The sequence below is a fragment of the Ammospiza caudacuta genome, chromosome 22 (genome assembly GCF_027887145.1).
Source record: "Ammospiza caudacuta isolate bAmmCau1 chromosome 22, bAmmCau1.pri, whole genome shotgun sequence".
In the NCBI taxonomy this organism is placed as follows: Eukaryota; Metazoa; Chordata; class Aves; order Passeriformes; family Passerellidae; genus Ammospiza; species Ammospiza caudacuta.
In genome coordinates, this window is record NC_080614.1 from 7,388,216 (window position 1) to 7,413,855 (window position 25,640).

Here is a 25,640-nt window from a genome sequence, read left to right on the forward strand (position 1 = left end):
CCAGAACAGCTCCATGGTGGCACAGGCACTTCAGAGCCCAGAACAGCTCCAGCTTGGCCATGGTGGCACAGGCACTTGAGAGCCCAGAACAGCTCCAGCTTCCCAACCTGAGCCAAGCCCTTGGCTGCTCCCAGAGCCTGTTCCAGGTCACCAGTGCCAGCGCTGCCAGGAGTGCCCAGTGCCAGCTCTCACAGCGGAGCTGCTGCGTCACTGCTGCCACACAAACCCATCCTGGCTGATGAGATCTGACAGCACAGTTCAAGAAGAAAGGCTCTGCTGTGCCTCCTCTCCGTGGGCTCAGTCTGCAGAGGTCTGGGGCTCCCTGAAGCAGGGTGTCTCTCTCTCTGTGCTGTCCCTACACGTTGGTCTCGATGCGCAGCCGCTCCATGCGCCGCACGTTGCCCTCGGCGGCCACGCGGCTGGTGATGGGCCTGGCACAGGCCTGGGGGAACCAGCCCCGCTCCCCGTCCCGCAAACGCTCCCCCCAGCACCAGCCTAGGAGAGAACAGAGCTCTGACAGGGCCAGGAAGGGCTGTGGATCCTGGGGGAACCAGCCCTGCTCCCCCCAGCACCAGCCTAGGAGAGAACAGAGAGGGTAACAGGGCCAGGAAGAGCGGCAGGTCCTGGGGGAACCAACCCCACTCCTAATCCCACAGCTGATCCCCCCAGCACCAGCCTAGGAGAGAACAGAGCTCTGACAGGGCCAGGAAGGGCTGTGGATCCTGGGGGAACCAGCCCCGCTCCCCTCAGCACCAGCCTAGGGGAGAACAGAGCAGTTGACAGGGCCAGGAAGGGGCACAGATCCTTGGCAATGCCACCTCCCTCAGCTCCTCAGGAACCACTGTCACCTGCTGGGACAAAGCACCACTCAGTGCCACAGCTCTCACCAGCAGCCTAGAAGCTTCTGTAATTGCTAAAACCCAGTCCCCAGGGAACACTGACCCGCTGTGCAGAGGTCAGAGCCTGCCCCACACCCAGCCCCACGCCCCCTGGCACTCACCATCCTCTTCCCCCAGCACCAGGACAACATCTGCCTGCTGCAGGGACAGCTCATCCGCCTCCTTGGCCAGGTAGGCACGGGTGATCTCCACCTGGCTCAGGTCTGTAGGACAGGGGACAGCAGGGACAGTGAGCAGGGGCCATGACCACCCACCCAGTGCTCCACAGCACAGCATGCTCCATTCCCTCCTGTCCCTGCCCCTTATCCCTCCAAGCTTGTCAAACCTCCTCTAACAACAGCTGAAGGCATTCCTGGAATTCCACTGTGCCTCCCAGGAAATGCATTTAAGGTCAATTGTGACTGGTAACTTCATGGGAGGCAACTCCTAAGGAGCAAGGCGTGGTGTCACAGACATCTTTTATGGAAAATCCTTTCCTTAGGATTTTTCCTCCTGAGAAGCTGAGAAGCCTCAGGAACAAAATGTAAACAATGGTTATCTGCTATTGTAGAATGCAACAGGTGGATCTGTGATTGGTCTCGTGGTTGTTTCTAATTAATAGCCAATCACAGAGAGTCCAAGCCACAAGCCTTTGTTATCATTCTTTCTTTTTCTATTCTTAGCCAGCCTTCTGATGAAATCCTTTCTTCCATTCTTTTAGTATAGTTTTAATGTAATATATATAATAAAATAATAAATCAAGGCTTCTGGAACATGGAGTCAGCTCCTCATCTCTTCCCTCATCCTCAGACCCCTGTGAACACTGTCACAGTGTGTGGTTTTCCTCTCCACTCCAGGAATGGAGGAGAACCAGGCAGAAACTTGGCCCTGCAAATGCTCTGGTGTGCCAGGGAATCCCAGCAGAGCCAGGCTGCCCTTGGGCACACGGTACCTCCTTTGGGAGTGGTGTCAGGCTGCTCCTTCTCCCTGTGCATCAGAGCTGCAATCCACCTGGCCCGGTCACTCCTGCCAGAGGGAAACACAAAGAGAGCCTTAGGACAGCATCCCTGTGGATTTAAGCTCCTTAAGCACAGCATCCTGTGGCCAGCAGCAGCTGGGACATTCCCAGCAGGATAAATGCTTTCCAGGGGAGTCACACTGATCAGATTATTCAGTGTCAGGACCCTTCCCAAGTGGCACACACGGCCTGGCTGCTTTGCTTCACTTGGACAGGGGAAGCTGATATGGGAATTATATGGGAAATATAAGAGAGAGAAAGGAACAGAGCCTGGGAGAAGGCTGTGCACATCCCAATTTCTAGGAGGAGGAGCGTGGGGGTAAAGGGAGATCTGCAGAAGCCTGTAGCTATGATATTTTCTGAAAAAGCCTTTCCTTAGGATTTTTCCTCCTGAGAAGCTGAGAAGCCTCAGGAACAAAATGTAAACATTGATTATCTGCTGCTGTGGAATGCAACAGGTGCATCTGTGATTGGTCTCATGTGGTTGTTTCTAATTAATGGCCAATCACAGTCAGCCTTTGTTATCATTCCTTCTTTTTCTATTCTTAGCTAACCTATCTTCTATTCTTTTAGTATAGTATGAATGTAATATATATGATAAAATAATAAATCAGCCTTCTGAAACATGGAATCAGATCCTCGTCTCTTCCCTCATCCTCGGACCCCTGTGAACACGGTCACACATGCCTCAGAGGATTCCCAATTCATCCCAAGGGCCAGAGCAAAATCCCAGCGTGGGATTCCCAGTTCATCCCAAATTCATCCCAAAAACCAGAGCACAATCCCAGCATGGCACTCACAGTGTCTCTGCTGACAGCACCACCTCCTCCCGCCGTCCCTCGCTGTCCTTCTCCAGCACCACGCGCAGCAGGTGCCCACCAGCCCTGCCAGGAGGAGGGGAGGGTGGCTCTGAGCTCTCCACCTTCTCCACGGTGACCTGGTCCAGCGTGGCGTAGTTCATGACCATGTAGCTCTCCTCACTGTGGCACAAACAGGAGCAGTGACCCAGCTGTGGGGTCTGGGCCATTTCCCAGCTCGCAGCAGGGCACAGGAGGCTCAGCAGGCATTGCCAGAGCAGCCTGGAGCTGATGCTCAGGGTGGGAAATGGCTCTGGGGATGTGCTGACCACCCACCCACTGAGGCAAAGCCACCGGTGGGACTCTTCTGGCTGACAAGGTGGAAACAGGGAAATCTCACAGATCTCTCTGCTGTTGCATTGTGATTTCAGGGTTTACCTCAGAACCTCGGGTCCCTCCCCTGATATTTCCCTGCCAGGTGTGTCAGTCACCTCTCCTTTCCCTCCCAGCACTGTCTGTCAGTCCTGGAATACCAGAGTGATTGGCAGATCCAAAGGATGCCCTCTACCCCTGGGGGGCATTGGGCCATCCGGGTGTCCTTTGTCCCTTGTCCCTCCCCTCCTGTCTCTGCTTGGTGGCTCCCTGCCCCTTCCCTGCCCCTCTCCCTGGGGTTAAAAGAACAGCAACCACAGGATCAGGGAGTTCTGTTGGAGCTGGTGCTGCATTCAGAGCCTGAGGGCCAGAATAAAGCTCTGCATCCAAACCCTCCATCAGAACCGACTCCTTTCCTTCATCATCGCCTTAAAACTTCTCCACAGAGAACCCAAGGAGCAGCCCGTTATGGGGGGAAGCTCCATCCCAGCACCACCAGAGCTCCTGCAGGCCTGGACTTGTCTCCATGTGCCAACTGCACCACCCAGGCAGCCCAAAGTGTCTGTGGGGTGAAACACCACACACCCCACAGCCCAAAGTGTCTGTGGGGTGAAACACCACACACCCAGCCAGCCCAAAGTGTCTGTGGGGTGAAACACCACACACCCAGCTAGGCAAAAGTGTCTGTGGGGTGAAACACCACACACCCAGCTAGGCAAAGGTGTCCATGGGGTGAAACACCACACACCCAGCCAGCCCAAAGTGTCTGTGGGGTGAAACACCACACACCCAGCCAGGCAAAAGTGTCTGTGGGGTGAAAACACCACAGTGCAGCTATTTGGTTCAGCACCAAGGGCCAGACAAGCTCAGGCACATCCACTCTGGCTATACTGGTAATTATTCCAATATACTGCTGGGGAAATTGGAGTTTAATCCCCCTAGCTGTTCTTCAGGGAAAGGCAGGGCCCTCACCTCTTCTTCTTGGTGATGATGAGGACGTCGTTGAAGAGGAAGAGGTGGCAGAGGCGGCCGGCGCCGCGGCGGAAGATTCCAGCCTCCTCTGACAGCAGCAGGTGCAGCTCCCCCCGCTTCAGCAGCCACCGGGACACCGAGATCAGAGGGAAAGGCTGGAACAGCACCAGAAAAGGCTCAGGCACTGCCCTGCTCACCAGCAGCAGGCAAAATCAAGGCAGGGAGCGAGCCTGCAGTGGCCCCTGGGGTCAGCTGGGATGGACACGCCACATGTGTTTTGTCACAGACATGTTGTATGAAAAATCTTTTCCTTAAGGTTTTTTTTCTTCTGAGAAGCTGAGAGGCCTCAAGAACAAAATGTAAACAATGGTTATCTGCTGCTGTGGAATGCAACAGGTGCATCTGGGATTGGTGTCATGTGGTTGTTTCTAATTAATGGCCAATCACAGCCCAGCTGGCTCGGGCTCTCTGTCCGAGCCACAAGCCTTTGTTATCATTCCTTCTTATTCTATTCGTAGCTAACCTTCTGATGAAATCCTTTCTTCTATTCTTTCAATATAGTTTTAATATATCATAAAATAATAAATCAAGGCTTCTGGAACATGGAGTCAGATCCTCGTCTCTTCCCTCATCCTCAGACCCCTGTGAACACTGTCACAGCATTTAAGGGTCTTTTAAAAAGGATTTTCCAGGGGGCTGTGCACCCCATTCCAGCACACCAGAGATGCAGCCTCTGGACCCCAACACTGTCATGGCTTTACTACACTTTTTAGAAACTGCCTGCATCCAACAGTCACGGAATCCCAGAATGATGAAGTTGGAAGAGACCTCTAAGATCAAGTCCAACACCTAGACTCTAGCACCAAGTGCCATGTCCAGTCTTTTTTTAAACACATCCAGAGATGGTGATTCTAGCACCTCCCTGGGAAGAGCATTCCAGTACTTTTTTCTTCTTTTGGTGAAAATTTTTTCCTAATATCCAACCTATACCTTCCTGATGTAGCTTGAGACTGTGTCCTCTGGTTCTGTCAGTGCTGCCCGGTGGAAGACCACTCCAGGCTTCCCGGAAGGATTCCCAGCATGGGTCTGACCTGTCTAAACAGCCCCAGAAGACTTCCCATCACCACTTCCACAAGGCCTCACCTTCTTCTTCCCGAATTCCAGCTGTTTCTGCAAGGTGTACATCTGCTCTGTCCTCTCCATAGCCCGAGCTCCGTCATTGCAGCTCTTGACCAGCTGGGAAGAGAAAAACGTCCCAAGGGAAGTGGAGAAGGGTCAGACACTGAGCCCATCCATCTCCCACACCACCCCCAGCATTAGGGACTGTCCTGCTGCCCTGAGCAGGAGAGACAGACAGACAATTCCTGGCACAGGCTTCATGCCAGGTTGGGAAAAGGCAGTGGGTTGCACTCCTAGAGAGAGATGGCACATGGGCTCTGCCTGGAGAAGGACTCAAGTGAACCTGCACCAGAACTGAGGAGCAACAGGAGGAGGAAGAATTAATCATCTGAGAAGAGCTCAAGGCAGGAGGATGAACAATCACACTCTGCTCGGGTGTGAGAGCAGGACAGACTGGGAGCAGCAGGAATGTGCTGCCAAGAGCTGCTCCTCAGGGGGATGAAAGGAAGAGTCACCACTGGCACGGTGGAAAAAACAGGGAGATGAGATCCAGGAGTGCAGACAGTGCACAGCTCATGACTACTGCCCTCCACACTTCCCTCTCTGCTTCATTCACTGCCCAAATCCCCAAAAACCACAGTGAGAACTGCTTCAGGAAGGATAAAGATGGGCCTAAGAGGAAAGAAGAACAGAGAACAAGAACAAGGAACAAACCAAGATCAGGTGACAAAGTTGAGAAGGGGAAAGGTGTGTTCATCCAGCAGCTGTTTGGAGCAGAGGAGCCTCGAGTGAACTGATGCTGGGAGGGAAATGAGACCAGAATGGCAGCTTTGGATCAGTGCTGCAGAGGGCTGAGCTGGCAGGAGGAGAGGTGGAGGGCTGGCAGCTGGGCCTCACCTTGCTGATGGCCTTCACAGCGCGGGTGGCAGCTCCGTACGCTGCGGTGTGCGCGTTTGTTTTTTGCTGCACGGTCTGGAATTCCAAGATAAGAAGCTTTAGTGACATTGCACCCCAGAGAAGGGAGCATCAGCTGCTCCCCCAGGATTTCAGGATGTCACATGTTGATTGAGCTGTCCCCAGTGGTCACAGGAAGGTTTAACAGTGCTGGGAGCTGTGAATCTGGGGGTTTCATGTCTGATATGGCCACCCCCTGGCCCTCAGCCCTGCAACCCCCACAGATTGGGAGCAGTCACTGGAAACCCCACATCCAGCAGCTTGGCTATTTAGAGCAGATTTCCATGAAGAATGCAAGACTTGCTTTCCATTCCTGGGCTGTCTGACCAGGACACTTGTGCCACCCCACCCTGGGACCCCGACATGGCACAGAAGAAGCTCAGGTGGCTCAGATGGGTGGCACCAAGACATGAAGTGTTTTTCACAGAGCTTTAAGCTGCACACCTGACACCTCCAGAGAAGTAGATTGCTCTGGATATAAATCTGAGCTGGGAGGGATCCATTAAGATCAACTCCTGGCCCTGCACAGGACACCCCAAGAATCCCACCATGTGCCTGAGAGTTATCCAAATGCTTCTCCTGAATACAGGAGCACCCAGGGCCCGGCTCCAGAGGGCTGGAAGTCCAAGCAGAGGCTGTCTCAGGCTCAGCAAACAAAGGGAACAGCAGAGTCACCTCTTCAGAGGTGCCAAGCAGTGCCACTGTGTGGCTACTTACATCTAAGAGCAGAGGAAGCCGTGTTACCCTCTGCATGGGCAGAATGAGAAATGAGATCATTGGCAGGCCTCCACACTCTGGCTTCCTTTCAATTTGTTTCAGGGTCTCTTTAAATAAGGGGTTTGTGGTTCTGGAACAGGATAAGAAAGCTCCATTAACTCTGTTCTTCTGTTGTCAGGATTTTCCAGCAGCTCTCCACACACTGGAAATGCAGAGCAGTGATGGCACTGCCTGGGGTGTTCTGCCAGGCTTGGAGTGCCCAGCTGGGCAGAAACACGACTGATTCCACAGCAGGTGGTGGAAAAGCACCCAGAGAGAGATGGTGAGCCCACCAAAAGGTGGGAAAAGCCACAGATGTACCAATAACAGACTCAGACTTGGCCTGGGGATGAACAAGTCCCTGTGTGCTATGGATCTCTGCAGTCCCTGGAGCCCAGAGCCCTTTGAGGCAGCTCCTTGGCCAGCCCAAGCCCTGTACTCACAGCAGCTTATCCAGTGTCCTCTGCTGATAGACCTCATTGGAGCAGTAGCGGATGTAGGGGTTGAAGTGTTTCGAGGCGTGCTCCTCCACGATGTCGCTGATGTCAGGGATCAGGAGGTGCTCCTGGTGCCGCTTCTCCAGGTCCTCAAAGAAGCTGAGGAGAGAATTTCAACAGGCTCACATGACTCACTGGACAAACTGAATGTTCCCACTGCTGCTTTTCCCCAGTTTTCCCAGAGGAGCTGGGGCCTGGATCCTTTCTGGCAGGGCAGCTCCAGCAGCTCAGACACCCACGCCTTCCCCAGAGGCACACGCTTCCTCCATTCCTGCATGGGATCCCTCCTCCACCTCAGCCCTCCATGAGGTTTTACTTTCTGCCCCATCAGGATGCCACAAGCCCTCAACACCCCCAGCCCCATTCCCAGGGCTGCTGCATCCTCCTCCTGCTGCCTTCCCACACGGATACAGCTCCCAAAGCATTTCCTCCCCACCACCCAGTGAGTCCCTGCAACAATCCAAGGGATGGCTGGTTTAGCACTACCAATGAAAAGCTCAGGGTCCCCTCCCAGGCTCCACTTGCCTTTTGCTGACTGTCAGGATGTCCCCAATGTTGGAGAAGAGGTGGTGGTGCTCTGTCTGAGTCATGGTCTCCTTCAGCTCCTCTGACCTCATGAAGTGGCTCACCAGGATGTTCAGGCTGTGCATGTAGGAGTACTCAGAAGTGATGATCTCAAACATTGCCTGGAGAAAGCAGGGAAGATGCAACAGTGGAAAAAGCCGGGAATTAATTGTTAAATCTTATTTCTACTCTCTGGCACAGAGAAACCGGAAATTACTTGGCTCTATGTGGGTTCTCTGTGTCACCTCATGCATGGCCTGGCCAATACCAATAATCCCAGTGTGTTTTAGGACACTCAGTCATTAAAAAGCCATAGCATGAGGATGTTTTCCCTTCCCATCAGCACCCAATGGAGCTGTTTCCCCAGCAGTTAGTGCAGGTGAGCCCTCCCAGCACTGCCCAGCCCTGGAGCAGCTGGAAGCAGCAGCACCATGAGCTGAGCCCAGCCCAGCTCCACCTGGAGCAGACCCTGCCAGAGCCTCGCGTGTCCCACAGCCCTTGGTGCCCCCACTGAGCTCCCGGGGACACCCCAGGGCTCTCTCACCTCCTGCCTCTTGCGCTCCTCGGGGGAGATCCTCTGCAGGATGCCCGACTCCAGGACCTGGGGATGAGCAGAACCACGGTCCTTGCACGCCCTCTAGTGCAGTCAGGGGCTGTGTCAGCCACCCCACGGCCCATCCCACCGGCACACAGCAAGGGAACCCATCACAAACTGTGAGAAACCATCACGCACTGTGACACACCAGCACAAACCATCATACACCATCAGAAACCATCCCAAACCATCACACTCTGTGACACACCAGCACACCCCATCAGAACCCATCCCAAACCATCAGAAACCATCACAACCCATTACACACTGTAACACACCACCACAGACCATCACAAACCATCAGAAACCATTACTCACTATCACACACCAGCACACACCATCACAACCCATCACAAACCATCACACACTGTAGCACACCAGCATACTCCAAAGGAACCCATCACAAACCATTAAAAACCATTACAAAACCATCACAAATCATCAGAAACCATCACAACCCATCAGAAACCATTACACACTGCAAAACACCGCCACACACCAAAGGAACACGTCACAAACCATTACAAACCATCAGAAACCATCACATATCATCACACACCATCACCACTCACTCCTCCATCATCCAGCCCCCACCACCAGCTGCTGCCACTCCCTGGATGAAGATTACGCTCCCTGGAGTGAAGATTACACTCCCTGGATGAAGATTACACTCCCTGGATGAAGATTACACTCCCTGGAGTGAAGATTACTCTCCCCAAAGTCCACAGGGAAAGCCCAGCATGGAGCACCTGCCTTCCCTCAGTGGTGGGTAAAGTCCCACCACAGCAGCACCAACAGCCCTGGGCAGACCCTGCGTGTCCCAGCCAGCCCAGTGCAAGCACTAATGATGAGGAATTATCCCCCCAGAGCTCTCAGAGCCCCCAGGCTGCTGTCCCTACCTCTGGGAGCTGGCTCCATGTCACCTGGGCCGGGCGGTAGCTCTGCACCACGATGGCAGCACCCAGCGGGGATGGCTCCTCTGGCAGGGCCTCCTCCAGCAAGTCCTCGTCTGACTCATGGCTGACAGAGTTCAGGCCTCTCTCACGGATCTCCTGGTACAGCTGGGGCTCTGCAGAGGACAAGACACGGGGTCAGGACAGCACTGGAGCCTCTCCCAGCTCATGGCTTCCCTTCCCAGCACGGCTGCCTTGCCCTGCTGGCCACGAGCCACGAGTTCCGGGCCAGAAACTTCCCTGATGAGGTTGGACTTTGCACTGCACTGATTACCCAGCGGCTGCTGCTCCCAGCAGCCTCCCGCAGCTCTCCCATTTTCCCTGGGAGCCACCGCAGTGTTATCAGCCCCAGGAGTGGGAAAGCAGGGCAGCAATGCTACCTACTGTTGCTTTGGGGAAATAGAGGCAAAAGCCATGGGCAGGGAGCTCCATGGACCATGGGGAAAGTGGGGAAAGCCTTGCAGGGATTTGCTTGGTTGAGGAACAGGGGACAGGAGCACTCACGGTCCTTGAAGGAGCCACCACGCTTCTGCACCCGCTTCCGCCCGAGGGTTTTCTGCAAGGGCAAGAGGAGAGCCTGCTGTGGTTGCCACACTTCTGAGGCACTGGGAAAACTCCTTCAGGAAAAGGGGGAGTTACCTGTGCCAGCTGGCCCACACCACCCTGTTCTTTCAGCCTGGCTTTGTGTGGGCTCTGTTTGCCTTACCCAGGTGACTCAGCTTTCACCTCCCATATAACCAGGGTCACGCTCAGAACCATGCTGTACTTGCACTGCTGCTGTCAAATCTCTCTCACACCTGGACTTTGCCTGCTCTGAAGTCTCCCTTTCCCCAGACGTGCTTCACCCATGTTTGTGTGCGACTGGAGCCGCTCTCCCGGCCAGCCCCACCCTGCAAACATCCAGCTCCACTCCCCACCAAAACCATGTCAGCTATTCCCGGCCTCTCCAGGGACCTGCAGCATCTGCTGGTGACACGGAGCTTCCCAAGGCACCAGGCACCACACCAGGCTCAGAACTGACTGCAGCTGAGGGCTCTGCAGCTCCTCTGTCACCACCAGGAAAGCAGGACCCCATTCCTACTCACTCCTGCATCATCCCCTGCAGCTGCTGCCACTCCCTGGAGTGAAGATTACACTCCCTGGAGTGAAGATTACTCTCCCCAAAGTCCACAGGGAAAGCCCAGCAAGGAGCACCTGCCTTCCCTCAGCTGTGGGTGAAGCCCAATTACAGCAGCACCACCTGCACCAACAGCCTTGGGCAGACCCTGCGTGTCCCAGCCAGCCCACTACAAGCCCACTAATGATGAGGAATTATCCCCCCAGAGCTCTCAGCCCCCCCAGACTGCTGCCCCTACCTCTGGGAGCTGGTGACAGCAGGGGTTAAACCCACCTTACTTCAGCTTCCCAAGGCACCAGGCACCACGCCAGGCTCAGAACTGACTGCAGCTGAGGGCCCTGCAGCTCCTCTGTCACCACCAGGAAAGCAGGACCCCATCCCTGCCCGACAGGGGTGACAGAAGGGGTTAAACCCACCTTGCTCCTGCCGGGCCTGCGGTCAGGCAGGGTGCTGCCTTCCTCAGACACGGGTTTCAGTGATGGTGGGGCCTTGGCTGGCTCCATGTCAGCCCCCAGCCCCTTCATGGCCGCGCGGTAGGACATGTTCCTCAGGTTGCGCTTGAGGGCCCCTCCGCCATCATCCTCATCCTCCGCCTGCAGGGCCAGCACGGGGACGGCCGCCCGCTTCGGGTCGGGGCTCAGGGGCTCCCGGCTCCCCCCAAAGCTCTGGGGCCTGGAGGGGCTGTTCTTGGGCTTGGAGGACACGGCCAAGCTCTTGGGGATGAGCTGCTGCGTGCCCACCTTGAGCGCGGCGGGGCTGTGCGTGCTCAGGACGATGCGGCGGGGCTCGGCCGAGGTGGGGGAGCCCATGGGGGACACTGGGGTGGCACTGGGAGCCGTGGTGGGGCTGAGCTTCCCAGAGGAACACGTCGGGCTGGGCGGTTCTGGTCGCACTGGGTGGCATCGGTACTCCAGGAGCAAGGTCTTGTCATCCACAGAGGTAGCAGAGGAGCCCCGAGACATGGTGGTGGCTGGGGGAGCAGCAAGCTGAGGAGGACAGACAGACAGACAGACAGGTGGCTGAATATCTCCCAGTAAGGCAGCAGGAATTTATGCTGAGCCATGGGAACCTTGAGACAGCACAGGGCTTGGCCTCCATCTTGTTTCTGAGGCCAGGCCTGTATGGACACACTGGGGATGCTGTCACCACCTCGCTCCTTGTGGGGCCACCTGTGTGCCAGGGCTGGGAAAGGGGCTCCGGGACATGGTCAGGAACCAGGAGCAGGCAGGCCCAGGAGCAGCCAGACCATGGGAGCAGCCAGGCCCTGGGAGCAGTGGTTAAACCCAGCCAGGACTGGGAGAAGCCAGGCCATGGAGCAATGGTTAAACCCAGCCAGGCCATGGAGCAGCCAGACCATGGGAGCAGCCATGGGAGCAGCCAGGCCGTGGAGCAATGGTTAAACCCAGCCAGGCCATGGAGCAGCCAGACCCTGCCTCAGGCACCGGGCAGGCTCAGACCTGAATTAGACAGGCATGGAGCCTCCCCGAGCCCTGCTGCTGCCACACCTCCGTGTCCCCTCATTCCCCTTTGGGGTGCTGCCAGCCACCACAGCCGGTCTGCACCCTCCTGAATGCCACCTCCCTCAGGCTGTGGATTCCCTGGCTGTGAACCCTGTCCTCCTCCAAGCTCGTACCTGCCCCAAACCCCTCTGCCCACAGAAACACCTGCCCCAGTCCCTGGGGCTTCCCAGGTAGGGTTAAGGTCACTCATCCCCTCTTGTGCCACGCACAGAACCGTGCACCTACAGAGCAGACAGAGTGCTTTATGCCCTCTGCCTATTACATAACTTCGGGAGAAATTATGTTTAATTGTCCTCAACTGAGGTTCCATTGTGTGCCAGTGCCATCTCCAAGCTGTTCCCTTTCAAAGACCAGGAAACAAACCAAGGCTGGACCGTGCTTTTCCCCGCATGAATGACTGGCAGGAGGACGGGACAGACCCATCAACAACAGCTCGTTTGACAGAGATGCTGCTCATTCCACTGTCCTTGGATGGGGGACACATGCTTTATGTCCAGAGCTCTGCCAAGCGTCCCTCGGACCACATTCCGCTCTTAACCCCATCCTGCCTGAGGACAACGCTTATCGCAAGCCCTGGTGGCAATAAACAAGCCTGAACCCAGAGGGTTTGGGGGCGGCAGCATGCACAGCTCTCGGTGCTGGGATGGAGGGAAGCTCGGGGGCCACACAGGGCATCGACAGCGGTGGCACAGGGGCACCGTAACTCGGTGCAGGGAGCTGGGCTCTAAATGAGCAGCGATACAGCCCTGGGATGCAGCCAAACCCCTCTGCCACGGAGCCAACCACCCCGTGGCACCGCTGAGACCCTCGGGGACAGAGCCGCGGCAGGACGAGCCCGGCAGGGACAGCACAGCCGGTCCCGCCGTCCCCTCCCCGGAAGGCGCTCGGTAGCCGCTCTCTCGGAACCGCCGCCCGCACGGCTGCCCTGGAGCCCCGGTACCGGTGCCGATGGCGGTGCCGGACCCTCCCCGGGCTCCCCGGTCCCTCCGCAGCGCCCCAGCCCCGACCCCGCCGCGCCCGCACCTACCCGCGCCCCTCGGAGCCAGCGCGGCGGCGGCGGCGGGAGGGATGGGAGGGACCTGGGCGGGACCGGGGGAGGTGCTGGTCCGGCCCCCGAGACCGTGCCGGTGTGCCCCGGGGTGTGCCGGTGTTCCGGTACCGGGGGAGGTGCTGGTCCGGCCCCCGAGACCGTGCCGGTGTGCCCCGGGGTGTGCCGGTGTTCCGGTACCGGGGGAGGTGCTGGTCCGGCCGCCGAGACCGTGCCGGTGTGCCCCGGGGTGTGCCGGTGTTTCGCACATCACGGCTCCGAGCAGCGCTCTGCTCCCGGCCCGGGGTCGCCCCGTCTTCCCGGGGGTGAAAAATTAATTAGCGTGTTAATTAATTAGGAGCAGTGTTTTGCTGCTTCTTCATGGGTGTTCATCAGGCGCCCCCGGTATTTTGGGATTCTCCATCCCCTAAAGCCGCCTCTGCTTCCCAGGGGTGAAATATTAATTTGGCGTCTCTAGGAACAGCGTTTTGCTGCTTTTTGATGAGAGTTCAGGTGTGTGCGCCCCTGGAATCTCGGCATTCCTCATCCCCCAAAGCCGCCTCTGCTTCCCGGGGTTAAATATTAAATAAGCCTCTGTAGTAATAGAGTTTTGCTGTTTCTTGATGAGAGTTCAGGTGTGTGCGCCCCTGGAATTGCGGCATTCCCTGTCCCCTAAATCCGCCTCTGTAAGGCCGCTGAAGGCGGGGGGATTATTCGGTGTCAATTCTCCTGTCACTTTAGCAGGTGACAAATGAGAGTGCCCCGGCTGTCCTCTGGGTCTGGGCGACACTCACTCGGTATTTCAGCATTCCCTTACTAGAGGCATGTCTGATGCTCGCTTTAGTTGGATATTCAGCGGTCAAAGGTAACCTCGGGCAATCACTCCGGATGCACAAAACATCAATTTCTGCTGCTTTTGGACGCTGCAGCTACTGGGAAAGAGGATCTGAGGGTCAGGCTGCTGACAGCTGCCCAGTAAGGCTCAACAGTGCTCTGTGTCTTTCTGGGAACAGACTTTTCCTTGACCTTCTCTTCTGCCCCCCTGTTCTGCTCCTCCCCATCCCCCAAATGGGTCCTTTTTCTCACTTGTTTGTGGTCAATCTCAAGCACTTTGTGCATGACAAAGTCTACTTGTCAGCAATATTCTTTGAAATGCTTCTGTTCTCTCCACTCCGGGGCCTGCCTGACAATCGCCCCATTATCACAGCTTTCTTATCCCATGGATTTTTTATCCTTTTCCCTCCGGGGCTAATAAGGAGAAAGGCTCCAGCAAGAGGAGGGCTCCTATCAAGGGTTCGGCTCGGACTGAAACCCTCCCGATCTCCGGGGAAGGGCCATTATCCCGAATGTGGGACACCATCATTTGATCACTATGAATGACTTTTTGAAGCGAGGCCATTCATCAGTTGTGTAATGGGGTTTTTAAGCTCAAAGACCCGGCTTTCAAGTAATTTCTGCTCCCAGGGTCCCCTGGAGCTGAACCATCACCATCTGACCGCTATCACTGGGCAGTTCACTCTCTCTGCGCTCTGGTTGTGAAAGGAAATATGTTTGACATTTTCCATCAGCTCACCGATGCCCCATCCCAACACTTTCTCCCACCCTGGAATATCTCACTCCTCTCTGTGCAAGCATCCAGTCTCTTCACTGGGATGTGATGCTCCTGCTTTGCACTGGGGAGAACTCGAGTGCTCTGTGGGCTCTGGGCACCTCACAAGAGAGACATTGAGAGGCTGAAACATTTCCAGAGAAGGGCACAGAGCTGGAGAAGTCCTGTGTGGAGAAGCTGAAGGAGCTGAGGTGGCTCAGCCTGGAGAAAAGGAGGTTCAGGGGGCACCTCTGGTTCTGCACAACTCCCTGACAGGAGGACAGCAAGAAAGTTGTGCCAGGGGAGGTTCAGGTTGGATATGAGGAAGAATTTTTTAATGGAAAAGGTGGCCAGGCCTTGGCAGGGGATGCCCAGGGAGTTTTGGAGTCCCCATCCCTGGATGTGGCACTCAGTGCCCTTTTCTGGGTGACAAGGTGGGGATTGGGCACAGGCTGGACTGGATGGTCTTGGAGAGCTTTTCCAACCTTAATCATTCTGTGATTCCATGATTCTGACCTCAGCAGCAAGTGAAGCAGCCATAATTTAATTTTTGAACCTCTCTTGCATATTACAAACCACACACACATCACATCAGACCCCAGAGGTACCCCAGAGCAGCAAAGGCCGACAGTGACACACCAATGTCCCATTACTGGGGACGTTCTCCATGGTCATTCCATGAAAAGAAGCTCACGGGACCACTGCTTATAAAAGCACACAGGTTTATTGCATATCAATCTCATGTATAAATTCATTGTAGCATTGGAAAGATTACATTTGGTATACATTCCTATTCTACAGCATTAACCTCAAAATCAGCTTTTTCTATTCATTATTTTAAAGGAATTTCTCTACACAAGTACATTTGTCTTTTATCACAAGCATCAAAATGAAATTTGTAAAATTGCCTTTTTTTTTTAATTATTTTCTACACTTCATATCTTTTATTTCATTATGCTCCCAACAAAGCGATTCCATATTAATTAATAACTGCCAACACTTTTTCTTTCTTCCTTGGCAGTTCAAGGCTTCGAGCCTCGGACGCAAAATCTAATCACATATACAATAAGTGCATCTACGGAATTTTTTCTTTTTAATAAAAATTTCACAAACAGACACAATAATGACTGCTAAACACAAGTCATGCACAGTTTACTTATAAACATAACAGAAGCAATATACAATCAAGAATGATATGGAACAAGCACCATCCTCTTTCTCAATGTTTTTTAAACATTATATGAAAACCAGACATTTACAATTGATTTTAAAAAAACACTATACAGGTCTAAAGGAAAAAAAATTCCAACCTAAATCATATCTGTATTGTAACAATGGGAAAAGGAATGACATAGGATGCACAGATTTATGATTCTTGCAAGCACAATATATATATGTTTTAAATTACATCTTCTGCAGGCTGGAAATGACATCAGGGCAAAACATCTCTTGCTTTGAAGAGAGCAATGAGAATGTAAAATACACTGAGAATTACTTTCAGAATTACTTTGTTCACATGTGAATTGCACATTTGGAAAATCAAAGCTGCCTTTTTTTTTTCTTTTTCGTTCTTTTTTTTTTTAAGTTTTAAATTTTTTTTTTAATTTTTTTTTTAAATTTTATTTTTAAATTTCTTCTTCCAAAGTGGTAATAAGAATTAACGACAGAAGAAAGAGGAAAAAAAAAGAAACCTCGGAATCATTCAAGAACGTTTTTTTAGTCACAGTTTCACTCAACACTACGGAGAAGTTTCATGGCTTTGTGAGAACACTACTGACCACCAGCGAGGAGCAGAGCATTTTGTGCCCTTGTGCTGCCAGCACTGACCCAAGCGATGCCACTCCTGCCCTTGGGGACAGCGCTGTTCCCAAGGGTCAGGATCCCCCCCAAAAAGGGGCAGGGGGGATCCCTGACCCCCCAGCCCCCCGCCACACACACACACACACAGTACAGCACGTAAAAACCGAGTGGGAATTCAGCAGATTGGCCTGGCCGGGGGGCACGTGGGGGGCTCACGATCCAGTGCTTTGATGCTCAGCGCCAAACTCGTTCACCTCATTGTGCAAGTGCTTCCAAAGGGCTCCCAAGAGCAGCCACTGAGGGCCTAAGTGCTGATTGGGGAGGGGAAAAAGCTTCCTCTGGCTCTGTGAGGGAGGACAGGAGCCCAGCAGGGTGTTTGTGCCAGAATCAGCTGAGCACACCCACTGTGTTTGTTCAGCTCTGTTTGGGTTTGGGGTTCTCTGCATTGATGTCCCCGTGGTGTCCAGCAAGCCCTGCTGGCCTGGGACACCTTGGAAAGGCACCCAGAGCAGCCTGAGCACCAAAGGGAACATCCCAGGGAAGAAGCCAGCAGCCCAGCAGGAGAACTGGGTGCCTCAATGTGTCCTGCAGGACATGGCACCGCAGCACATCCCATGGGAGAGCCTCAGCTCATCCCACCAGAGAGCTCCCAACCACAGAGAGCACAACCTCCAGCTCTGAGCTGGTGGGAAACAAGGAATGCACTGACACAACACCCACATCCTCCTCCCTGACCAGCTCAGGCAGCAAGATTCAGCTCTGGCCAAAGCTCTGCCCTTCATGGAGAACCAAAACATCAGCCCTGTGCAGCTCCCAGCCACACCTGACCACTCCAAAAACCCCCAGGGCTTCTCCTTCTCCCCTCTGTGCTGTTGCAGCTGTGAAAATACTTTAAATAAATAGATCCTACACCAAGCTCTGCGTTTAAACCCCACCCTGGCTACTGGACACACCACAGCCACTTCCCATCCCTGCCACCCTCACCTGCCCTGGATCCCAGCATGTCCATGGGCTTGGAGACCACAGCTCCATGTGTCACCAAAGCTCCCAGAGCTTCCCCAGCACTGGGAAGGCAGCAGAACATCCTGGGCACAAACCTCTCTGGGAAGCAGCCTTGGAAAGGTGAGATTCTCTGCTAAAGCAGCAAAATGGGACCTCCACACCTGCAGCAAAATGGGACCTCCACACCTGCACCTCCACACCTCTACCTTTTGTTGGATTGCACTTGGAATGTGAGCTGCAGCACGTCCCAAGTGCAATCCAACGAAAGGTAGAGGTTAACAGAAGTTATGTGAGGCTTCCTGGTTTTTTTATCTTAATGGGAAAAATTGAAACTTCTAATCAGTGCTAACTTAGAGGAATTGGGAGATTCTACAACACAAGCTAGAGAAAATGGGGAGAAACTGAATTAGGAAATATGAAAAGAAAAAAATATCATGATTTTAAGTCCTATAATTTAATGTCCTCAATCCCTGGCTGGAAAATACCTGTCTGGATAGCACCCCCTTGGCCAGGAGATCCATGGAGAGCCAGGATTAGCCTGGAGAGGGGGACAGTGACAGTGTGAGCTCAGACAGAGCAAGAACCTGACCAACTGCTTCTGGAGAAATGACACAACTGGCAGCAGGGCTGAGAGAGGGACAGGGAGACCATAAATACCCCAAATAAATCCCCACAGTAACACTTGCATTCCTTGGTATTGGCCCACATTTTGGTGTCCAGCTCAGTGCCACTCCCTCAGCTGCTCTGTGGAGCGTGATGCTGACCTGCCCTGAGGTTTCTTCAAGGGTGAACAAACCATGGTCAGAGCACACAAACGCTCACTGCTGCCCACAGATCCTGCTCCAGCACGGCAGAGAGACGCTCAGACAAGTAGTTTGTTCCAAACAAACCAGGAGTCCTGGAGCTGCAGCTGGAATGGGACAGGATGGATCCAGCCCCATGGTTAAGGCTGTTCCCATGTTCTCCTGGAGCAGGGCCAGCATCTCCCCTGGCCTCCTCCTCCTCCCAATCACTGGAAGCTTCCTGTGATGGCCCAGGAGCTCCAAGGCAAAGGGGAGCTGAGGGATGATTGTCTGGAGATGAGCAGCACCACGGGCAGCACTGATGGGCTCATTTGGCACATGGACAAAATCTTCCTGCTCCCTGCTCATCCCACATCCAACCTCAGCAGCACCATTTTGGTCCTTCACTCCATACTCATATTAACATGATTTCTTCACAAGAATGAGAGCTAATGTAAAAAACAAATAGTGTTAAGGAAGAAATAAAAGAAGAAAGGAATTAGCCCAAAATGACGAGTTCTATACAGATTAAAATAACTTCCATCAGGAGAAGAAAGAATTCTTTTATTATTTTCATGTTGGCCCCTGTGGGAATAATTTAAAGGCCAAGTGCCTGGGCAGGGCTGTGCTGCAGCCTGTGGGGATGGGATGGGATGGGATAGATTGGATGGGATGGGATGGGATGGGATCAATGGGATGGGATGGGATGGGATGGGATGGGATGGGATAGATGGGATGGGATGGGATGGGATGGGATAGATGGGATGGGATAATGGGAAGGGATGGGACAGGGCTGTCCCTCTCCTCCACAGAGCTGCAATTCCCCCAGCAGGGTTGGCTCTCTCCTACTCAGGAGCTTTGTGCAAATACAAGAAGCAGCTCGGTCACACCGCCTGGTGCTCTCAGAGCCTTGGGCACTTTCACAGGATGTTGTGGAAAACCAAAAAGGGGAGGGTGAATTTTGTTGGGAAAACACACTGGTGCTGCTAATTTACCTTTTGTTCCCTCTGTACCAAAGCCCCCCTGGATGCTTTTGGGGACAGCTCCCCAAAATCAGCCCCACACATGCTCTTGGGTGCAAAGCTGACTTGCAAAGGTGTCACACCCAGCTCTGACTCTGCTTTGCTCAGGGAGCTCGTTCCATTGTTTTGACCTGCTGGAATGAGGCTTCCCACATTAGACTGGCTTAGAACCCTCCATCTGCACTTTTCCATGGCTTTCCTAACCATTCCAAAAAGGAATGTCATCTCCAAATTCCCTGCTCCAACAGGGGAGAACAGCACAAAGCCCGCAGGATTTGTGGAGGCTGCTGTGTATCAGCCGACAAGATGAGGTTTGGAGGAATTGGAAATCACTCATAAAATCTCTGTGAGAAGTTTTAGAGTCAGAGAGACAGCTGGATTCTTATCTCCATGCTCTGCACCCCTGAGGCTGCTGGAGCATGGAAATATTCATCTTTCTACTTATAATATAGGCCAAGCAGCAGCAGGTGGCACAGAGGGAAAAACAAGGCCAAAGCAACGGTGTGAATCAGAGATCTGTGCCACAGATACCACCAGCACAGGGTGATGTCACCCTGAAACCCTGACACACCAGCAGAGACGTGTCTGAGCTGCCCTGGCTTTGCCCAGGACACATTTCCTCATGCACAACCAGGGAAGCCTTCACCCTGTGACCTCTCTGCTCGGGCAAATCCAAGCATTTCCAGGAGCTCCACCAGCCTGGCTGTGTCCCAGGCACTCCCAGGAAGGGCAGGGAGCTCTGCCAGCCTTGCTCAGGGCACATCCACGTCCGTGTGACATATTTGTCACCCCAACCTCAGCACTGTTCCAGGCTGGGAGCTGCATGTGGCTCACAATGACTGCAGGCAACGTGGCCTCACATTGGAGGAGCTTTGCTGGGAGCAAAGGACAGGATGGAGTTTCTGTGGGAGTGCAGAATTCTTTTGGGGGGGTCAGTTTAGTGGGTTGGATTTGTCTTTCTCTGGCATAACTCCAGTGGCTGTGTCACAGCTGCACCAGGGACAGGTCACACCTGGCTCTCTTCCCTTGGTGCTTCATTCAGCTGGATGGGGAAGGAAATGCTGCCCTGTGGTTCCAAGCTGTCATTCCTGCTCAGGCTTTGCTGGCTCAGTGACCTCAGTTTGGAAGGTTGGAGGGGGCCAATCTTTGATTGCACTGCTGCAATTTCGTGTCTTGCTCGTGCTGTTCCTACAGGCTGTGAAATTCCTGGGGCTGCTTCGGGGTTATCCAGTTTGGGAGAGGTTCATTGTGATAAATTAGAAAGGAAAGCTCTAGAGAGATAAAAATGCAGGGCGTGTGGGTCGGATGGGACAGGTTTCCTTCTCAGCCCAAAGTCCAGACGACTCCCTGAGGCCCTCTCATCCATCTTCTGCTCGCTGGGATTTTGCTGGGATGGCTGCAGCACCACCACTGCCTCACCCGGGCTCTGGCCAGTGCCTTGTGGACCTCTCAGAGGTGGTTGATGGGGTTAAAGGTCCCCGACTCTGAAGCTGCTCCTGCCATGTCCAGCCAAGCCCCCAGAGAGCTCTGGGAGGACGTGTGGAGGGGAGCGTTCTCAGACAGGGACAGCATCATTGCATAAGCCTGGGGAGAGAGAGAGGCAAGGGCAGGAGTGAGAGCACAGCAGGGAGGAACATTGTGTAAAACACAGCACCACCCAACCCTGCCCACCTGGGCCAGCAGCATCCTCTGTGCTGGGCTAAACTCACATCCACGCTCTGGGATGGCACCCATCTCAAAAAAAACCAGATTTGTCATGGTTTATAGGGATAGTCAGACCATCATTCCCACTGGTTTTCATAGGATCAAACCTATCCTGCACTGCCTGTGCTCAGTCACAAACCTCCACTACCTATCTCTCAAAAAACCCCAGGTTTGTCATGGTTTATAGGAGAAAGCATCATTCCCACTGGTTTTCACAGGATCAAACCTATCCTGTGCTCAGTCACAAACCTCCACAACCCATCTGTCAAAAAAATCCAGATTTGTCATGGTTTATAGGAGAAAGCATCATTCCCACTGGTTTTCACAGGATTTAACCCATCCTGCACTGCCTGTGCTCTGTGACAAAACTCTACATGATTTCAGGCTCTGAAGTAGCTGCTACTGGGGCTTGTTATTAAAAAATCACATCCCCAGAGATCAGTGAGGCTGGGTTGGGGCATCAATGCCCTGCATAAGCCTGGGGGACAGAGGGTTGCAAGGGCACATAGGATGGAGGAAAACTGTGTAAAACACAGCACCACCCAACTCTGTCCAGCAGCATCCTCTGGGCTGGACACAACTCACATCCATCCACCTCTCAAAAACCCCAGATTTATCATGGTTTATAGGAGAAAGCATCATTCCCACTGGTTTTCACAGGACTAAACCCATCCTGCACTGCCTGTGCTCTGTGACAAACCTCCGCACGATTCCACGCTCTGCTCTCAGGGGAAAGCAGCTGTTAGTGGGGTTTGTTTTTTAAAAAATCACATCCCTAGAGATCAGTGAGGCTGGGTTGGGGCAGAAATGTCCAGTGGGAAGTGGTGAGCAGCTGCTCATCCTGCCTTGATGCTTGGCATGGCCCCACTGGTGATGCCAACATGGATATTTAGGGATGTGGAATTCTCATTGCCATGACCAGTGTGCCCAGGGTGGATTTATTGCTGCAGTGAAACCCTTAAAAGTTGTCTGGTGAGAGAAATGCAATGAGATTTGTTTGTTCTCTTAAGAAACTGCTGGTTCCTTGTAACCTGGCTGCTCTCCCTCCACCAGGACACAAGAATTGTCTCACACATCTCTCTGTGCCCTTTCTCAGCCCACAGGAATGATGTGAGGGCTCAGGCAGATGATAACCTCATACAGCAGAGGGGAAAACCAATGTCATTGCCACCCATGGCCTGAAAAAGAGGAGCACACAGTCCCCACCCTCCCTCCCTCCTTGGCTCAGGGAAGGAATACAGTTTTTGGGTTTTGTGGATACACACACACTTCTAAAATTGCTTAAAGCTAAGCCAAAGGAGTGTTGTGCTGCTCACACCAAGGTTTTATGTTACCTGCCAAAAGATGGGTCAAATTATTTAAGCTGCTTGTTGTGATCAAGTGTAAAACAGAGTAAAAAATCAAAAACACTTTCCCCTATCCAAGCACAGGCCGTAGCAGGGTGGTACATTGGGAAAAAAACAAGCTGCTCCCAAAGAATTAGTGCATTTGGGATGTTAGTACACAGAGAAGAGTCAGGCAAGTGGCTTGTGTTTAAATGGGTGTCACCCCAAAAAACTGCTGAGCTCTCTCTTCCAGCAGCCCCTCCCCAGCCTCACCATTGGCACCCACTGTGAAGGAGGAAAAAACAAGAGATCAACTCCATAAACCCAGACTGGGTATTTTGGCTAATGAAAAAAAACAGAAAGCACACACAGACCTGCCCCAAACCTCCAGATTTTTCTCAGAACTCCAAGAATCTCAGTAATTCTGAGATGCCATTCTGATGGTTTTTGGTGAGTCTAAACTGATCTGGCTCACAGGGTTGGGATTTTTCTTTTACATTTTCTGGTTTAGTTTTAGAAATCGAGGAGATAAACAAGGATACCCTCTAGACATGCTGGGTTGCAAGGCCTGGATGTATTCTTGGCTCTCACACCTGTTTTAATCAAACCCAAGGGCACTTTGTTGCTGTTTCTGCAGACCAAACCTCAGTGGTTACCAACAGAAGAGCCACCACAAAGTATAAATAAATAAGGAGTTATAAAAACATTTATACAGACAGATAAAAACACACAAATGACTCTCCCTTCCTGCACAGCCCTATTCTCACTGCACAGGCTGAGATAAATCCATCTAAAGGTGATGCCCACACCCTTCCTCCTCTATTTCAATTTAGTTGCAACGAGACACATTCATGTGTGTGCTAGAATTCCTGCTGGAAAGGGGGAATAACCTTCTGGAAGGGGAAAATAACCCACTGGAAAGGGGGAATAGCCTTCTGGAAGGGGAAAGTAACGCACTGGAAAGGGGGAATAGCCTTCTGGAAGGGGAAAGTAACGCACTGGAAAGGGGGAATAGCCTTCTGGAAGGGGAAAGTAACGCACTGGAAAGGGGGAATAACCCTTGGCTGGAGGAGGCCAGCGGCTCCCTGATCTGGTGGCAAGCTAGGAAAACGTTCTGGATATACCCACCTGGTTTTTAGCCTGCCTGTACAGAGTCTGTTTTATTGCCTCAGAGTCTAAGGTGGAATTAAACACATCTTTAACTTCAAAGGCTTCCTCGGCCGCTTTGCGGAGATCCAGCCCCTTCCCAAAATTCGGCATCTGCTCCAAATCTAACAGGCCGGCTTCGTCCTCCTCAACACACCTGTACCAAGGACCAGGGGAAGGGGTGACCTGTGTTAGCTCGTCTGGCCCACAGCCTGCATGCACCACCCACGGGGGCTCACCAGCCACATGCGTGAAGGGACGGACAGACGGACACGGACACGGCATGGCATGGGGGGGAGTGAGGAGGAGGAGGTGGTGAGGCAGGCACGGGGCCTGCCATGCCTCGATAGGAAATGACTGGTCATGGTGACTGAACCTTAGAAGCTCCTCTTTTCACCTTCAGACCCTTGTTAGCTCTCTGTAAGAGTATAGGTCAGGTTCCCCATGACCCTTACTATTGGACAATTCCTAAAACTACTGTACCCTATATAAAGGGTAAATAAAGATATACTCCTATACCATATATAACTCCTATACTCCTATAAACTATATAACTCCTATACCCTATATAAAGGGTATATAGAGATATATTCCTCTACCCTATATAACTCCTATACTCCTATATCCTATAGAGGAATATATCTCTATATAGTTCCTGTATCCTATATAAAGAGTATAAAATATCAGAGTATAAAAATATACTCCTATACCTTATATAACTCCTATACCCTATATAACTCCTGTACCCTATATAAAGGGTATATAAAGATATACTCCTATACCAAATATAAAGATTATATAAAGATATACTCATATATAACTCCTATACCCTATATAAAGGGTATATAAAGATATACTCTTATACTCATTGTAATACCTATACCCTATATAACTCCTATACCCTATATAAAAGGTATATAAAGATTTACTCCTATACCCTATATAACTCCTACACCCTATATAACTCCTATACTCCTATACCCTATATAATTCCTGTACCCTATATACAGAGTATATAAAAATATACTCCTATACCCTATATAACTCCTACACCCTATATAACTCCTATTTCCTATATAACTCCTATACTCCTATACTCAATATAACTCCTACACCCTATATAAAGGGTATATAAAAATATACTCCTATACCCTATATAACTTCTATACCCTATATAACTCCTATACCCTATATAAAGGGTATATAAAGAGCTTCTTTTGCACAGCTCGGTAAGAGCTGTCCCTGAGACCTTCACAGAAGATTCAGTAAAGACACCCCTGTGGAACCTCACACAGCCTTCTCCTCTCTCTCCCTGCGTCTGCCCAAAGCACTTAGCAAGCAAAGAGGTGAATTCACAAATGAGCTGATAATCCCTAAAGAGCTGAGCTTGCTAAGGTAGCCTGCAGCTCTGGAGCCTGCCTGAGGGGCCCAGACAGGTTGTGCTTAATTGGACTTCTCTGTCTTGGGCAGCCAGGATTGGGGAGACCCCAAAATGCCAGAGCTGCCTCAAAGTGGAAAGCAACAAGCAGCAGGTTCTGTGTCATCGCATTTCTCTTCACGGAGAAAAGCAAAGCACAGCTTCCCAAGAAATTTCTGGGATTCACGTTCTCTGAACCTCAGAGAAAGGAAAAACCATTCTTATTTCATTTGCTGCTCCTGTGTTTGTTCACAAGTGGAATGCATGGTGGAAGATTGTTTACCTGAAGGGAATTGATGACTGGATTCTGGTGTGAGTGTTTTGATTCACTGACCAGCTGGATCCAGGTGTGTGTGTGTCGAGAGAGTCATGAGATGCTGTGCAGTGGAGTGCTTGGCAGATTAGTTCAGATGTAATGTAATATAATATAGAACAATATAGAATAATAAAGTAACTAATTAGCCTTCAGTGACAGGTCTGCACCAAAACCAGCAGTGCTCTTAAGCTGGGTGAGGTATCACTTGGTGTTGTGTGGCTTGTGCTGGGAATACCCCCAGAAATTGGGGCAAGCTGCAGCAAAAAGAGAGCTGAGCCTGTGCTGTGTGCAGCAATCTTTCATTTTGATGGTGTAAAGACATGGCTTGATCTTGGGGCAAAAATCCTTCAATTTTTATAGAATAATGGGATCTGGTTTGGGTTGGGAGGGACCTTAAAG

General features: G+C 52.3%; 2 protein-coding genes across 2 annotated transcripts in view; both read right to left on the bottom strand.

Annotated features, from left to right (window-relative positions):
- Positions 1 to 355: 355 nt before the first annotated feature.
- Positions 356 to 11,572, bottom strand: ARHGEF16 (Rho guanine nucleotide exchange factor 16). Its single transcript, XM_058818834.1, has 14 exons — positions 11,009 to 11,572; positions 9,980 to 10,031; positions 9,422 to 9,591; positions 8,472 to 8,528; positions 7,889 to 8,049; positions 7,310 to 7,462; positions 6,828 to 6,957; positions 6,054 to 6,128; positions 5,181 to 5,273; positions 4,038 to 4,192; positions 2,697 to 2,876; positions 1,831 to 1,904; positions 1,001 to 1,102; positions 356 to 495 (listed from the first exon to the last, which is right to left on the bottom strand). The coding sequence occupies exons 1-14, from the start codon at positions 11,552 to 11,554 to the stop codon at positions 356 to 358; spliced, it is 2,088 nt and encodes a 695-aa protein (XP_058674817.1). The 5' UTR covers positions 11,555 to 11,572.
- A 9,210-nt stretch (positions 11,573 to 20,782) lies between these two features.
- Positions 20,783 to 25,640, bottom strand: part of PRDM16 (PR/SET domain 16) — a 298,557-nt gene continuing 293,699 nt past the window's right edge. Inside the window, exons 16-17 of the mRNA XM_058818722.1 lie at positions 23,491 to 23,665; positions 20,783 to 20,917 (exon numbers count right to left, since the gene is read on the bottom strand). Of these exons, the coding sequence (XP_058674705.1) occupies positions 20,783 to 20,917; positions 23,491 to 23,665 (310 nt within the window). The remainder of the gene's footprint in view (positions 20,918 to 23,490; positions 23,666 to 25,640) is intronic.